We start from the raw sequence: 18,413 nt of genomic DNA on the forward strand, positions 1-18,413 counted from the left end.
ACGTTAAGGACAGTACAACACACACCCATCATTATTGTAATAATTTGTGTGGTGTCTTGAGACTCAAGGTAGTAGGTACAAGCTGACTGAGCTCTCAACAGAACTATCGTAGAATTCGCCGCAAGTCGATCAAAGAACATGCGGTAAATTTAATTAGAATGGCTCAAATAAGACTATGATTCCAGTTTTCTGCCACGTGGGGGAAATGGAATATCTGCTGTATGTTTCAGATAGGCCTGTTTGTCAATAAACTGATATTGTACCTTCAAGGAAAAAACTACTTTGAAATGCATCCAAGTTGCGGGTAATCTTAAGAGCTCAATAAAAGTTTAGCACCATCCTCAAGACTTACATAATTATTCTACATCCACAAGGTTACTCTGCAAACCACACTTCAGTGCCTGGCAGAGGGTTTATCGAAACACCTTCACACTAATTCTCTATTATTCTACACTCGAACCGCGCGCGGAAAAAATAAACACCTATTTCTTTCCGAGCGAGCTCTGATTTCCCTTACATTATTATGACAATCGTTTCTCCCTATGTAGGTCGGCGCCAACAAAATATTTTCACAATCGGAGGTGAAAGTCAGTGATTGAAATTTCGTGAAAAGATCTCGCCGCAATGAAAAACACCTTTATTTTAGTGATTTCCACTCCAAATCCTGTATCATGTCCCTGACACTCCCTCCCGTATTTCTCGATAATACAAAACGTGCTGCCCTTCTTTGAACTTCCTCGATGTACTCCGTTAATCCTGTCTGGTAAGGATTTCACAACACCGCGCAGCACTACTCCAAAAGAGCACAGACAGGCGTAGTGTAGGCACTCTTTTAAGTAGATCTGTTGCATTTATAAGTGTTTTGCCAATAAAACGCAGTATTTGGTTCGCCTTCCCCGTAACATTTTCTACTTGTTCTTTCCAACTTAAGTTGTTCGTAATTGTAATTCCTCTGCATTTAGTTGAACTTACGGCCTTTAGATTTGACCGATTTATTGTGTACCCTACGTTTAACGGATTCCTTTTAACACTCATGCGGATGACCTCAAACTTTTCATTATTTATGGTCAATTGCCAATATTCGTACTCACACATATTTAAATCGTTCTGCAATTGGTTTTGATCTTCTGATGACTTTACTAGACAAACGACAGCATCATCTGCAAACAACCTAAGACGGCTGCTCGTATTGTCTCCTAAATCGTTTATACAGATAAGGAACAGCACAGGTAGGTTAGAACAGGTCATAAATCATTTCTCTTTTACTCGGTGGCCTTCCACCAGTTTCTATGAACTATGACCTCTCGGAAAAGAAATCACGAATCCAGTCGCATAACTGAGACGATATTCCGCAGGCGCGCTATTTGATTACATGCAGCTTGTGAGGTACACAGTCAAAAGCCTTCCGGAAATCCAGAAATACGGAATCAATTTGAAATCCCTTGTCGATAGCACTCAACACTTCATGTGAGTAAAGAGCTAGTTATGTTTTATAACAAAGATGTTTTCTATATCCGTGTTGACTATGTGTTGACTATGTGTCAACAGACCGTTCTCTTCGAGGTAATTCATAATGTTCGAACACAATATATGTTCCAAAATCCAACTGCATATCGACGTTAATGATATGGGCCTGTAATTTAGTGGATTACTCCTATTGCCTTTTTTGAATATTGGTATGACATGTGCAACTTTCCTGTGTTTGGGTATGGGTCATTCGTCGAGCGAGCGGTTGTATATAATTGTTCAGTGTGGAGCTATTGCATCGGCATACTCCGAAAGGAACCTAACTGGTATACTACAATTTGGCAACGTCTTTCTCAACAGTTTAATACCTACCTGGGTAATGGAGATAAAGGTAAACATGTGTTCTCTGAGGAGTTCACTAGAGCTCGCTGTGTCTCCAATCGTGAACTGGGCAATGCAGTTTGTCGACATGCCTCGTAAGGTCAATTCAGGCTTAGACTGTGTGCACAGTATTACATTAGTCAAGAGAGCTTATCAGCACCGTATGTTGCCCGCCGAACTTCGTACACCACATCGATGTCATCCTAACATTCAGGATCCCTACCGTGGGACACAACACATGGAATATCTGCCTCGTGATGGTCGTACGCGGTCCAATTCATCAGCTGATGACCGGTAACTACAAATTATGCGTACGCACCCTGAGTGGAAAACAAAAGAATTGAACCCTGCCTGTTTGCAGGATACCGGGAGGGCTGTGTCTACCAAAGCAGCTCGCAGTCGCCTCAACATGATCAACTGGACGTCTAGACGTCCATTATGAGCAATAGTAAACATCTCCCAACACCATGGTTCGCTGAGAAGGCGGGCTAGGGACACTTTGAATGGAACTTGGATCAATTGTGTCAGGTTCGCTCCACCGACAAGTACAGGGTTTGACGATATTGAAATTCCGACATTAGCCGCAATCGGGCATTGAAATAAATTCAATGTCGACAACATAAAATTTATGCCGGATCTGGTCTCGAACTCGGATTTCCCGCTTTACGCGAGCGTTCGCCTTAATCGCTTCGGCTACCCGAGCAAGCTTCATGTCCGACCCAAATTCTCAACTTGTCGTACACTACATACACTGAGGTAATAAAGTCATAGGATAGTGATATGCACATATACAAATGGCGATAGTATCGCGTACACAACGCAGAAAAGGGCATTGCCTTGACGGAAATATGCCATATCTACTCACGTGATTCATATTAAATAGTTTCAGGCGTGATTATGGCCGTACGACGGGAACTACCAGACTCTGAACGCGGTATGGTGGAGCTAGACGCATGGCCCATTCCATTTTGGAGATGGTAAGGGAATTCAAAATTCCCAGATCCACGAGTGTGCCGAGGACACCAAATTTCAGGTATTACCTCTCACTGCGGACAACGCAGTGGCCGATGGGCTTCACTTAACGGTCCAGAGCAGCGGCGTTTGCGTACGGCTGTAAGTGCTGACAGACAAACAGCACTACATGAAACAAGCGCAAAAATGAATGTGGGATGGACGATGATCGAATCCATTAGGGAAGTGCGGTGGAATTTGGCTTTAATGGGGTATGACAGCAGACGACCGACGCGAGTGCCTTTGCTAACAGCCCAACATCGCCTGTACCATCCCTCATGGGCTGGTCACCATACCGGTTGGACCCTAGACGACTGACAAGCCGCTGCCTGTTCAGATGAGTCCCGATTTCAGTTGGTAACAGCTGATGGTAGGGTTCTAGCGTGGCCCAGATCCCATGAAGCCATGGACCAAATTTGTCAATAAGGTACTGCGCAAACTGGTGGTGGCTCCATAACCGTATTGGTTGAGTTTACATCGAATGGACTGGGTTCTCTGGTCCAACTGAACCGATGACTGACTAGTAATGGTTACGTTCGGCTACTTCGAGACCACTTGCAGTAATTCACGGACTTCATCTTCCCAAACAACGATGTCATGTCACCGGTCTACAATTTGAAGTATTTGCACCCCCCCTCCCCATACATTTATGGGAAATAATCGAGGTGTCAAATCGTGCACAAAATCCTGCAACGGAATACTGCTGCAGTACTTCCAACGACTTGTTGAGTCCATGCCACGTCGAGATGCTGGACATGTCCGAAAGAAAAGATAATACACATATAAAAATATTAGTACAGGATTCGTCTGACGCCCCGAGCCGTACCGAAGCGATATCGCGCTCCTGACAGAACTGTAAAGCTGCCTACCACCCCCCCCCCCTTTCCAGTGTTGTAAATATATTACAAATTGTGTAAACTGTCTAAAAAAAAAGGAAAATGAAAACTATCTTATTGATTATGATAGTTGCTGTACATTGGTATTACTACGATCTATAATGAGGAACATTTTATTTGCTCCTTAGAAATTATAAGAGTTCATAAATTATTAATTTGAAATAAAAGAAAGAAGATTGAGAAAATGTTTCTTTTACGTTCTTTACACGATGATTCATCTCAAGTAAACAGAATGTAACTGTCTGTAGGCACAACGAATAACAACTCACGCACTATTATTTATCAGCCACAGCATGCTGCTGCTTTTTTCCTCCCAAAGCATAGCAGATTGTTTCAAAGGAGACTTGGGAACACGAACACCGATGGGGTGGGGGGGGGGGAGGAAGAAAATCTATCCCTCCACTTTTTTTAGCTTGATTCCTCCACATTGGCGTCTCGCTCCAGTACTGAGTCTGCAGAAATCGCAAAAAACTAGAAGCCTTCAGTCAAATAGTATATTTGCTTCAGCACGCGCTCGCCGACCTCAGAAATCATACAATACCGTAGCGAAGCAGCAGCAAGAACTCTATTGTTGAACCTGAGTGAATTGTGTAGGCGGTAGCTGAGTGAACCAAGCGCACTGTTTCTATATACACCATGCTGTCGATAGACGTCTGTTCGCTGGTACTGTAGTCGTTTCTTTATAATGCTACTTGCACCAAATGACACCGTAGAAAAGACGTCGTAATAATAGCGTGCACTTATAAAGTTGTGGGCTAAAGGAAGGGCTTTCGTCTCAATAGGCACGAGAGGGAAACAAGAGGCGAAGGTAACTCACGTACGTCTCTGTTAATTGAAGAGTGGAAATGCAAAAGTTCTAAATGCCATTTGTCCTCAAAACGCGTTTCAGCGTTACTGTGTTTTCATATTCTGTTGCGTAGCCGTCGACATGTTCAAAGTGCCGAATAATCGAGAAAATATTTCAAACATTCAATACTAGATTGTGCATGGTCTTTGTAGCAAGCAGTGCGTCAAGATCTTCTTTCAGCCTGGGACGGTTTGAAGGGATAACACAAAAATTATTGGTGAGTGGGCACAGGTATCTGATACGTTACGGAGATCCTGCAATTTCAGAGAACGAAAAAAGGTAAAGATCTTTATTCCGCAAGATTTACACAAAATTGTAGGCTCACATAAAGCTATGAACCCATCCCATGTGATTCCAATGCGTATAACTGACTTCTTTGACTTTAATGACGCTGTTGGAACACTGTCTCCAACACAGGCGTGTACAGGAAGACCTGTTCACGATGTTAGCATTTCTTTTGCAACAGCAGACGGAATTTTAAGTGAACTTTGCAGCATCTGATCCCCAAGAATTGTGTAGGAGGCAGAAGTCAGTTCTGCTTTTTTAATTGAATATGAATTTATTATTCTCTAGCAAAAAATTTAATAGACATGAGGAACAATTTTTGTTGTTTACAGTTCTACTAGTTATAGAACCACCGCAGTATTTTTGTATTTGCAGAACAACATATAAAATGTGGTGCCTCAGAATTAACAGCAACTAAAACGAAAATTTTCTTTTTGACGTTTAGAACCTGTCAGCTGCCAAGCATGAAACTTAGAATGTTTTTAATAAATTATCTATTTTCTAATTTCTCTCTTTTTTGCAGTGACGAAGTGAGCAATATAATTGGCTGGTATCAGAATAGCTGCCCAGTTTTTTTTTCTTTGGATACAAATAAATTACGTAAAAAAAGAGAGACCGATTGCAAGACGACTCACCACTGTGCAACAAAGAGTTGCCGAAAAACAAGTATACACATACTAGTTTATTTTGCAAACGGATATCTTATTACAGGTAACTGAAGGAAACGATAAAAGTACCGGTACGCAGAAAATAAAATCAGATAAAGACCTCCTTTGGTCAGATACAGATGCCACTTAGACCTCCTCACTGGAATGTTCCGAAGAATCTGCAGTGTCACTGCCACTGCCATGATTATCTTGCTTTTTCCCCCACAGCACATCGTCTTCATTCCCATCTAATGCATTTCTTACAAAGCACTTCTTAAAGGCAATACAACTGATGCACTGGATGTGCATGTCCAAGCAGTCTGGATCCCTTCCACAATCAGATATGTCCGCAGCTCGCGGTCTAGTGTCTAGCGTTGCTGCCATGGATCACGGGGTCCTGGGTTCGATTCCCAGCCGGATTGGGGATCTTCTCTGCCTGGGGACTGGGTGTTTGGGTTATCATCATCATCATTCGTGACAGTCGTCAGATTGGATTGTGTAAACAAACTGGACTGCGTAAAAATTGGGACTTTGCACAGGCGCAGTTGAGCGCCCCACAAACCGATCATCATCATCACCACAATCAGATATACTGAAGGCTTCATTAACTTCCCATTAGGGGTCAGGGCTCGACAACCTTGAAGTAACCTATGGCTGTACCCTGTTTCAGATGTCTTTAAATGGCTAACTCACCACTACATCTGAACTTGTAGCTGCGACGTCATGCCTCCTGGAATGGCGGCAAGATCTGTGTTTCATTTCAAGATTCTGCCTTCCTTGCTGCTGTCAGAAGCCCTTTAAAATCATCAAGGCTCAACATCCTGCCATTCTTCAGAAGAGTATCTGAACTTCTGCTCCAGACAGTAAACAGCCCATCTATAACCAACTCATTGGTCATCCAGACTTTTTCGTTGCAACGAAATATGACGCCAGGCGGCAGCTGCTTTTTGGCATTGTTTTACAGTGGATGATGATATAGGATCGCGTCTTTCCTCCATTGGTAAACACAACTTCTCGATGATTCGCGATTTCTCACTGCCCGCAGTGCGGACCAGTACACGTTTGGCGCCTTTCTCTTCAGATATACAGGATGGCATATCGAAGTAAATAGGTGTCTCTTCAACGTTTCCGATTTGCCTTACGAGGTAAGCATGTTCCTTTCACAGTCTTATTACGTGTCGCTGCTACTCGACCAACTTCTCCACATACGATGCTGGAAGAAGCTGAGCGTCACCCTAATTCACCACGCAGAGCTAGCTTTAAATTGAACACCACATTCCTGTGCTAATTTTACGTGCTTTATTTAGTATGACATCCTCCATTATGTTATACTTTGTTTTTCTCGCGCACAAACGTCACTACTTCCCTGTCAATATTTTCGAAACGTCCGCTCTGTGCGCCACTGAAAACTTTCCTAGTCCACTTCGCATTTTTCGGACGTTGTTTATCCTTTTTGCTACCTCCGAACACTGGCTTCCGTGACTCCATACTTCCTCAAAGCCGTAAAATTGTTTGTTGTATCTGCATCTCGAACGGCCATGTCTCTGAAATTTGCTTCACAGTAACGCCTGATCCTGGTGATAAATTCGATGTTGAAACCCGTTGTTCCTCATTACAATCCATCACACACTTTACTACGCAGTTTAGAAGTGGGATCTCTAAAGCCAAACAATAGCTGATAAAAAATTGCCGCAGTAAACACTTCCCGTCATCAGACAACAATGCTCAAAGTATAAGCGTACGTTCAAGGTTAAAGAGGTCGTCATGGCAGAGAGTAGAGTTACGGTGTACCGGGAGCTCGAGGTTCTATTCGATAAAGAAAAGAAAAACTGCAAATCATATGCCGCAAATGCAACACGACCCTCTAACACCTGGACAAGAAATTTCGGTTAAATACGTCTTGGATTCGGAGATACAGGGCACACTGTTTTTTGATTCTACTAACAAATCTGAGATTTGACATTTAGAACGTCTGACATTTCCATTCTTCAGTTGTTAAACTGTGTCTCTTTCTCTCTTTTTTTCGGTCAGTGTTTGCGGCCCTACGTGGCTGCGCCCTTGGCGGGGGCCTTTCTCGCCACCACGTCGGTACGGCCCTGGATGTATGTCGTCATGTGCAAGCGATAGTATATTTTGTATGCTGTAGATAACAATATGATTGTAAATATGAAAAAAATACAATAACGACAACAACGCAGACCGTGAGCAGTCGTGGGGCGGAAAGATGAGAAGGGAAGGCCGGGCGCTGTGGCCGAGCGGTTCTAGGCGCTTCAGTCCGGAACCGCGCTGCTGCTTCGGTCGCAGGTTCGAATCCTGCCTCGGGCATGGATGTGTATGATGTCCTTAGGTTAGTTAGGTTTAAGTAGTTCGAAGTTCTAGGGGGCTGATGACCTCAGATGTTAAGTCCTATAGTGCTTAGAGCCATTTGAGCCCATTTGAGAAGGGAAGGCCTGTTTCCCTAGTCCCCGGCTCACTCCCGCAAGCATTGTTCTGTGTTGTCTACCGTACTGTACCTCCAAGGAAGGGACAGTTATGCTGCGAAAACCAAGCTGCACGGGAAACTACTTCGACTGATTTTAAAACTGAAGCGATAGGCAGCTATGCGTCTGACTTGTGTCTGGTGATAACGCCGTGGTAGGGTAGAGACGACAGTGAAGGCCAACCTTTCCCGTGATGTGTCTCGCACCCCAACCACGGAGCGGGCAGTTAAGTGAAACATTGCGAGCAGCTAAAGAAATGGAGTGCGGCAGTGGTGGGGAGGCGGTGGGAGCGGAGGTGGGGGTGGGGTGTGGTAGGGGGGAGTGACGGTCGGCGGCCGAACCAGCTGGTCCTGAGGGCTGCGCCGTCAGTCGGGCACGCGACCTCGCACAACGCAAAGCGGCGCGCTCACCCACGCAAACACGGCCAGCTCCTCCGCTACCGCGCCCATCATGTCCATCAGCTGTTGCCGCGTACACAGGTAAACACGACGAGACGCACGCGCACACACCTACAGTTGCTCACCACACTTTTTCGGGATATATCAGGAATTTACTACATTTTTGTAACGCTCCTCTGGAAGACTTTGGACTTGTGCGTCACTGCTCAGTGTCATTAGAAAGCGGAAAGGGGTGGGTTACCAAACGGGCCGGTAACCAACACCGTCAGCACTTGTAAGATGCACACATCTAGCAGCGCTTGAAGATTCTTCGGTCAGGCAGCAACCAATGATTCGGTGCCTCATTACAATATAGTGGAAGTTTCAATAGTTTCTTAGGATGAAAAGCTAACACTTCTATCACGCAATGACTACATCAATAAAAGATTCATATTACGTTGAGGCAAAACCCGCGTATCCACCTAGCAAAAATATATAGAGATTCTATGGTACTCTTTTTACAACACGCTACAAGTTTCTAGGGTAAAAAGTTGTCAGTGGAACATAAGGAGTTATCCCAGAAACACTTTTAGACTAAAGTTCTTTTATTGTATTTCTCTGTCTCAGGACGAAAAAAATATCATGGCCAGGTTCGACGCGGTTATCATCAAATAACATGTTTAAAAATAAAATTAAAATAACAGAAAACTAAATTACAAATGAAACTAAGTTATAAACACAACGACAGGCATCTGACGACGTTACACATCTGTGCTCAGATTGCTGGAACTGGAAACTGCGGTTAATTACATAACAGTATGCGGTTCGTAACTACTGAATCCCAAATGTATGTTCACACTTTAGGCACCTGTCCTGGCCTGTTCAGCTGACAAGTCGAGTCACTACGTACTGTATTCCAGTGCTTACGGTTGTGTACAGAACTCAGTTTTATTTGTAATTTAGTTTCCTAGTATTTTGCTTCCCACTTTTTTCCTTCTTTTTAAACTGGTCATCTTATGAAGATTTACTAAGAAATTGAAACCGGTCATGATATCACCTGCATCAACAGAGGCTGAGAAATATAATAACTTCTTTTTTTAATCGGTCAGTGGTTTCCACCGTGCCTGTCTAGTCTATGTAACTTTTAGTTCGTTTTTAAACTTTCTTATGGGAGTGTATTATACCGACAACTATCTGCTCAGCGTTCCCCACTACTGACGGAAGTAATTTATTGAACGGTAGCAGAGACGAATGTCATTAATACGCATGTTTTTAAACAGTGATTTCAACTTCGTAATGAGTGCTTGCCCAAAAGTTCTCAAACTGAGTATCATAAATATTTGCCAACATGTTATGATGCCATGTTAACTTTTTCGTTAAGATAACACTAACTTAATAATGACGTGGGTCAGTACCTGAGAAATTTTTATCTGAAGTAGAACTGACTGGATTAGACAGGTTGTCGAAAGCCTCTTCAAAAAGTTCATTGTCGAATATTTCCGAACATCGTATTACTAATGAAGAAACATCACCTATTAGAGCTCTTATTTTCAAGAGGAAAAATACGCACTTATAAGATATCGGCTCCAGCAAGCGATCCCGGGCGTAAATTTGGGCCATAATCATGATAACACGCAGTTATAACCTTTTAAATATTCGCGCGCGCCAGTTTGTCGCTCACTCCGCCGCCTGATATCGAACGCGAAGTACTGTGCAGCGGAGTGACACCACAGCCCTCCTACTTGCGGGCTGTTGATGGCGAGGGAAGGGAGGACGCAGCCACGTCTGCCGATTCTGTTTCGAAATCTTGTTCGACGAGTACTCAATATTTTACAGAAAAGAGTACGATATCAACTTTACACACATATATGTCCAATATGATTTTAACAATGTTCAAGATGTCTCAAAATCAAATTGACGCACCTAAGAAACTGAAGAATTATTTTGAAATCAAGTTAACGACTTCGGTTTACAAGATAATCTTGCACAACACACTACAGAACAGCCCAACTCCTCCAACTGTACTTCACTTTAACAGTCATCTTTACAATCCAAAGAAAAGAGCGCATAACAGCGATGTTTATAAGCAAATAGCGCTACGCTACTTATTTAATGATACTCGTTTCATTCACTTAATCAGCTTTTGTGAATTGCGCCATTAAAATGTTCAAAGCAAAGAGATCTCTGGTATCAGCTACAGATTAGAAACCGAGCACTCCGACACAATGATCAAAGCAAACTACAGTACTTCGCACTCGGACATAAAGCGGGTGCCGCGGGGCCGAGCGAGTGACAAACAACCGGTGCGAGCGCATGATTAAAAGCTGTGCTTTCAGAAGCTCATAACTGCGTATTTTTAGAGTATGGCCCAAATTTTTCCGCGAGATCGACTGTAGGAGCCGATACCTTGGAGGTGTGCATTTTTCTCCTTATAATTTGTGGTCATGTTGCCGATATTTCCTTGTGTGGCTTAATTCTGGAAGACGGATACGATTACACGTTCAGGTAAATTTTCGTTAAGCATGTTTCAATTTATGGGTGAAATGTAAGGAGGATGTGATTTGTAGAATACCGTCGACAACGACGTCATTCGAGACTGAATGTTACATTTGTCAGACAAGGGTGAGGTAGGAACTCTGTTGCTGTCGAAGAAATCACCCCAGAAAATGTTTACGGTAGACACGAGAAACGTGTCAGGCTGACGAGAAGGGGATGACTGCCAACAGCTCTCACATTAGCTCCGGAGGCTGTATCTTACAAGTCTTGGTCAGTGTTATGAACGGAAACCTGCGCTAATGACCGACAATGTGAAAGTAATTATCCATTGGAACAAGTGGCATAACTTTCACTTTATAATAAGAACACCGTCATGGTGGCCTACTGCGATCTAATCGAACTATAAAGTAACATTACATAGGCTGTACTGGGACCTCACATAGAACCATGACAGGTCACATACAAAGCATAATTTTTGGTTAGATAGCACTTTTTTTTTTAACCATCGAGTTATGCGCAAGAGAAGTACGTAAGATTGGGAACGTATAACAACTGCACACAAAAGCCATTTTATTGAAGACATGTTCGAATAAATTTAGGAGATCTGTTCAAACTGTCTGCCCTGGAGCTCACCACGTGCTAAATACCTTTGTTGCGGTGACCTTTCAACTATATCGAGCATGACAACATTATGCTTCCAGTGGTGATGCGCACTGATCCGGGCAATCAGCTCAACACTTGTGGCTGATGAATTAACGTTCAACACCTTCTTGACATTCCACCAAAGTAAAACAAAAGTATGGGGTGTTATAAATAGTTAAACTCGCTGGCCATGCGACAGGTCCTGCTCGGCCTATCCAGAGTTCCCCAAAATTAAATGTTACCTGAAATCGGGTATAAACATCAAAATATTGTGGGGCAACATCCAAGCAGTTACGTCAGTGTGACACGCAGAAACAGAGCCGCTCCTGTTGTGCAGGTAACAGCAAAGGCCCTACAGGATCAATCGCTCCACCCCTGTTCGTTATATGTGACAGCTATGTCACATGTATTCTCAGATGTAACTACTCCGACTAAATCAACCCACACGTGTAAAGTATGGTTCATTTGTGAATAACAGATATCTAGAAGGCAGCATTATTTGCATTTCGATGGACAAATCACTACACAAACACCATACGATATACGAAATCTAGTGGTTTTATGTTCGTACTTTCAGAAGGTCATCTACGTTGTTCTCCTGCGACATCCTCCAAACAATTATGTGATTTGAGCCCCTGTAAGAAACACAAGGTGTCACACTTCTCTGTGAAACCAATAGAATTCCGAGTTCTTAAATCCTGACTTCCACCACTAAAATGCAAAGAAGTAATAGTCTGTGTTTCGCTCAAGCGCTGATGATGAGCAACAAATACACTACATGTATACCGTGAATCTCTCCAGTTAAGAAATAAATTCTCGTAGACACTACGATATTCTCTGATTATTCATAGCTCACCGTAACACACAACGTCGGTGAGCTACGCTGAACGCTGGATCCATGGTCTTATACGTATGAATACGTGGTACGGTTACCTTAGCGGGTGACAAACAAAAAACCAACAACGAATTGGTTACTGAATATTACTTACCATGAGCAAAGAGCTACACTCATATGCATTACTCAAACGACAGTTTAAAAGAGGTACGCTTCTAAACAACAACAACAACAACAACAACAACGTGCTCTGCTTGTTACCTCGCACGGTTTTTTATCGGCGTAGTCCTAAAACAACTCGTATACCACATAATTATTACAAAGCTTAACAAGGAAAAGCTCACAGGCCTATCACACAATCATCTTTGGCATAAACGCTGACCACCTAGAAAGGTTCGAGAGTGATTTTATTCCTGGCGTATAATCAGAGTCGGCTTAGTAGCTATGACAGCAGCTTGACCTAACAACTGCAGACAACAGATACTGCATTACACCAGTCAGTCGTGAGCAGGCAGCGTTAAGTAGAGGACGCACCACTGTAGTGTGTCAACGTTGTTGTGTCACAAATCGCAAATGGGGGAACATCTCTAAATCAAGTTTTCCAGACATTCTCCAGAATGTTCTGTGAAAAAAAAAAGAGTGCAAATTTTGTCGCGCATGCCTTGACTCCCGAACAAAAGCGATATGTGGACGCCTACCGCGACTTGATTGAAATACAAAACGCAGACAAATTTTTTCAGGAAAATATCATCACGTATGATGAGATTTGTTGTTATCAATGCAAACCTATCACAAAACGACAAAGTGCGGAAATTCGTATGAAGGGTTATCGCTTTGACGACATAACCGACGTTCAAGCCAATTTGTTGCACGAGCTGATCATCATCCCACAGAAGGACTTTTCTGACAGTTTAACATAGTTGTATGTACGTCCTGCACATTGAACTTAATTGGTGAGGTAGCGGTGAGGGTGGGAGTGGGGATGGGGGTGGTGTGTGCGGGGAGGGGGGAAGGGGCGAGTCTATGTGCAACACCCAAAGCATTAAAACCATTATAATAACTCTTCATTATTTTTTATTACCCTATCATAAAACTTTTTGGACTGACGGTGTAGTGTTCATCACGAACAGAAAGATATTAGCACCCAATAACGGCATCCAACAACAGCTATCCGCTGCCAGGTATTCACTGTATAATTCGAGGCATGGTAATGATACGTACAATTCGAGACATTAATAATGACACTCCAACAATGATATTGAAGAGTCATTCACATACTCCTGGCTCTCGTGTTTCGCCTTGACATGGAGGAAAGTCCTGAGCATTTTTTAAAGCTAAAGTTGAGTAAAATTTCATTATAATTCTAAAACCTTTATACTTGTCCAGCACTCTCCCGTAGGCATTTTTCGACACTTCTTTAACAAGATGACTCTGCAACATAAAGTTTAAGAACCAGTTGCCACCCGAAAATGGTCCGACGTAAAATGGAGCTTTCTCCGCTACTCTGATGTTCGGAATATGACGCGTGTAGAGTGTAGCCATTCACAATGAAAAAGCGCGGTGTTTGTTGTACCATAGATGATTGGGAAAATGCAGATCCGAACATTGCGCAACATATGATGCTGCAGTTGGGGCCGTAATGTCGAATACAATGCCAATATACTGCAGTGGCCGGCCGAAGTGGCCGTGCGGTTAAAGGCGCTGCAGTCTGGAACCGCAAGACCGCTACGGTCGCAGGTTCGAATCCTGCCTCGGGCATGGATGTTTGTGGTGTCCTTAGGTTAGATAGGTTTAACTAGTTCTAAGTTCTAGGGGACTAATGACCTCAGCAGTTGAGTCCCATAGTGCTCAGAGCCATTTGAACCATTTTTTATACTGCAGTGCGGAACTAGAGAATGTAGTACCGAACATATGGCAAACAGTCGACAAAATTACCTGGCTTAGCTTGTCGACATGGTTGGCACTAGTTATCTCTCGCTTTCTTATGCCAAAACCAAAAGAATATACCCCATTAAATGAAGAAAGATCATAAATGAAAAGCGTTTAAGAAATCCAAATAAAATAAATGCTGCTGCAACCATACGCAATTTCTTCCCATGCTAGCGAAAACATCACCGCCGTCAAATATGCAATGTTCATTTCAAGAAATCAAGAAAATGTGTCTGAATTCCTTAGGGACCAAACTGCTGAGGCCATCTGTCCCTAAACTTAGACACTGCTTATGCTAAGAACAACACAGACCCCATGCCCGAGGGAGGACTCGAACCACCGGCGGGAGGGGCCGCGCAAGAAATCAAGAGCTGAAATCAGTTTTTCGTGATGACTTTTTAAATATAAGTACATTATTTCAAATAAGAAGCAAACTGAAAAAAATTGTCTGAAATGAGCATACAATCACGTCTGCATCATAAATTACTTGTACTGATGTTGCAGCCTGAAACGCATATCCACTTAAACAAGCAACATAGTTGTTCATTTCTTTTCAGGTATAGTCCCTTATACTCGAACGACTAAAAATTCCTTACAAGAAGATTAACGAAGTGTCAGTCCCACCCTTCACTCTAGAATAGTTCCTGCAAAATCAAAAGTTTATAGACACACGTTTTCTGTGATTTCACAGGGCCTCCACTATTACCAGTATGATGAACCAGATTCAAAATCAGGAACTATAATACAGTGCACACATATACGAATAACTGAGAAAGGTGAGTCTGGTTGAACTGCATCCAGCTCAAGAGCAGAAATCTTTTTACAGCAAAATATCAATGCTGAAGAAAGATACTTGCTACTAAATCGTGAAATAATGTAATCATAGCACTCTGACAACGCACCCATCACAGTCGTTTAATCAAATCCACATGACAATACTTAACTCACAGATTTTAATTGATAGATGTTTGAAGCAGCGTATTTCTGTGTCGAGATACAGACGTCATCGACTTGAAGCTTGGTTTGACCACATTGCTGTACTAGACAATACTCGAGTAGGTATGGCTTCGTCATCCTCCGACATCTGAACTAACTTATCTACAAAGTTATAAGGGGGGAGGGGGAGGGGAGACCCAAAGTTTTGCGTACTGTCCGAATCCCGGCGCAATTTGACATTTTTCACATTAACAAATTATTGTCAATGGTGGAAGCGGCAAGTGAGAGGAAAAAGAACTTGTTGGACCTTTCCATCTGTCTTCCGTCAATGAGCCACCGAGCCACATATTTCGGAGCTACTGAAACTGAAGTACTTCCGTCATTTCCGTTTCTTTGGTAACAACGACTTAGACACCACAAGCCCTTCATGGACAACTCGTATTTCGAGAAACTATATCTAACAATAAAATTACCATTCTGGTAGGACAGCAGATAGTTTTATCCGATAGCAGAGTTCCTCCATCTTAAATGGTCTACAACTACGCGGCATCACTTTGCGTCGCTGTTCACTACACATTCACACCTACATTCCGCTATTCCTAGCCGCGACCATTTCCATACTACACTACGATGTGCTGAAGATAGGAACAGCACCTTAAGCGTCAGAACGACAACGATACATCCTCGCAACCACGGCGACGTACACTATCGCCTTAGACTTCATGTGCATACTCTGTGGATGAAATCGGGAGGCGAAAGCGTGTAATTCAGACGAATGTTTTCTTCGTTTAACACAGAACACATTCTTCCTACTGTAATGACTACATCAATACAAACACAGCTAGCTAAGTATTGCGGGTCAATTGTCCGTCACAGTAGGATTCACTGCTGTTGCTGCAAGACTGGTACAAGCGCCTGCCAGTTATGTCACCTCACACGCAACGTTACCAGCTAGAACAGCGACGATAATTACGCGAAACTTTATGGCAGCAGATACGTGCAATAAAACAACTACCACGGAAGCTGAGGATCTGTATACCAAGTAAGACTACGTTACCTGCCACCATTTGTACAATATTCTGCACTTCACAGTGTTACCTCTGTGTGTGTACTTGTCAAACTTTAATGTTTGCGACTGTAGATTACATAGGAAGAGGAATGTGTTTCGCGCTGCAGGTTTAATAATGAAATAATTTTCCCTACTGAAATATCTCAACGCCTAAAACAGAATAACAAAAAGCAAGGAAACTACTCGTGTAAATGGTGGTACAATAGGAGAAAAGCAATCATCCATCGTTATAACAGAATGCCCGCTATACAACAACAAGACGACAAAAGAACGAATCGAGAAATGCTATGGCGTCATAATAAAAGCTTAAAACACTGTATTAATAGGCGGAGAACGAATTTACGGGCCACAGCTATGGAGCTTTCGGCCATAAAAGTCAGTCGCCGAAGATCACGAAAGGCTTTATTCAAAGTAAAGTCAGTAAAGCATATCTGTCACGACAGCAATGCGAAGTCCCCATAATGTGGGTATAATTTGGCGGCTTTTTACAGGGTGTTCGGGAATTCATGTAGCCCGTGCTCCCTATGGGTTCAATGAATCATTAGAATGGCAACAAGGATGCGACAAAGGTTCACCTACGGCGTATTTTCTCAGAAAACTTCTATGAAGAAAGGACGAGTTAGCCAAACTGAACACGTATACACAAGAAGAACCGTTATCCCTAAAAATTCTTTTAAATTCCTTAAATATAGTGCGCCGTGAATGTTTTTCACAGTAATTTTCTATGGCCAACGAAATGTTTTCGTTATTCTACGTTTGTTGTCAAATTTAATATCTGTGATAACATAATGCATTATTCCTTTTTCTAGTCATTAGATTTCTGACTGGTTTTATGCGGAACGCCAGGAAATCCTCTCCTGTGCAACTCTCTTCATCTCTAAGACATTCATGGACCCCACGTGTTCTATTATTTGTTGGGTGTATTTCAATTTTTGTCTTCCTTTACAGTTTTTCTCTCTACAGCTCTCTCTAGCACCAAGGAAATCATTCCCTGATGTCTGAGAACTGTCACCTCATCCTATCACTTCTTCTAGTCATTATATTCCACATGTTCCTTTCCTCGCCGATTCTGCAGAGAACCTACTCACATCTTTTATGAGCCCATCTTCTTTTAACATCCTGCTTCAGCAACTTATCTCAAATACGATTCTCTTCTTTCCCGGTTTTCCCACACTCAATGAGTCATTTGCACGCAATGCCATGCCCCAAACATAGATTCTCAGAAATTTTTCCTCAAATCAACGCAGATGTTTGATATTAGTAGACTTCTTTTGGCCAGGAGTGACGTCTTTGGCTGTGCCACTCTGCTTTTTATATCCTCTTTGTTTCGCCTGCCATGTGTTATTTTGCCTCCAAGGTAGCTAAAACCCTTCTTTGTCAACAATTTTAACATTAAGTTTATCGCTAATTCATTTCTGTTACTGCTCTTTACTTGTGCTACTTGCCATTACTCTCTGTACATAATTTAGTATTCCGAAAAGGTATTGCCCCCAAAATGTTTCATGGAATGATAAGATTTCTTCTACAGCTGAACTTAGGTTTACAGCACGGTCGCTTTCAAAACTGATGATTGCGTCTTTTTCTCAGGCTCGCCATCGAATGCACTCAACCAGGTCTGTTAGTTACGTAGAGCAATTAATGCACGCAATGAAGAGGCACCAGATGCAATAAGACACACATATTTTAACTGATAACACCTAAAGATGGAATTATCAACTCCGAAATCGATCACATTACAAAGTGAAATTCACCGATAAAGTTCAGCTGTTGGCGAAAATTTTCACATTCAGTGACACATCGGAAATCTTGCTTCGGCTTCGGCGTTGCAACAAAGAATAACTATCGATAACTACGAGTTGTAGACAACGTCTAAAGAAACACCAACGAGTGAAAAAGTATCAGTTAATAACCGAGGGACAATCCGGAACAGCTATGGAAAACTCGCGTGTTGATCTACAGTGCTGTAACGGGTGTACCCCTCACTGTAAGCGAATGGGTTAAGTTCCCACCTATTGACATTCATATATCATCTATGCTTCTTGGTTGGGAAACGTAAATAAATGATAGGAACCGACACATTTTGCTGCTGGTATAAGACGACATGTAACGCGCCAA

The 18,413-nt window shown here is 42.6% G+C and overlaps 2 protein-coding genes across 2 annotated transcripts in view; one reads left to right on the top strand and one right to left on the bottom strand.

The window, feature by feature from the left end:
- The window catches only part of LOC126263654 (unconventional myosin-Ie-like), a 390,931-nt gene that overhangs the window by 228,801 nt on the left and 143,717 nt on the right, over window positions 1–18,413 (bottom strand). The gene's annotated exons all lie outside the window — the stretch shown is intronic.
- LOC126263655 (uncharacterized) overlaps window positions 8,376–18,413 on the top strand; it is a 59,455-nt gene continuing 49,417 nt past the window's right edge. The window contains exon 1 of the mRNA XM_049960759.1: window positions 8,376–8,493. Coding sequence (XP_049816716.1) covers window positions 8,465–8,493 — 29 coding nt within the window. The 5' untranslated portion in view covers window positions 8,376–8,464. The remainder of the gene's footprint in view (window positions 8,494–18,413) is intronic.

This window comes from Schistocerca nitens, chromosome 6, assembly GCF_023898315.1.
Source record: "Schistocerca nitens isolate TAMUIC-IGC-003100 chromosome 6, iqSchNite1.1, whole genome shotgun sequence".
In the NCBI taxonomy this organism is placed as follows: Eukaryota; Metazoa; Arthropoda; class Insecta; order Orthoptera; family Acrididae; genus Schistocerca; species Schistocerca nitens.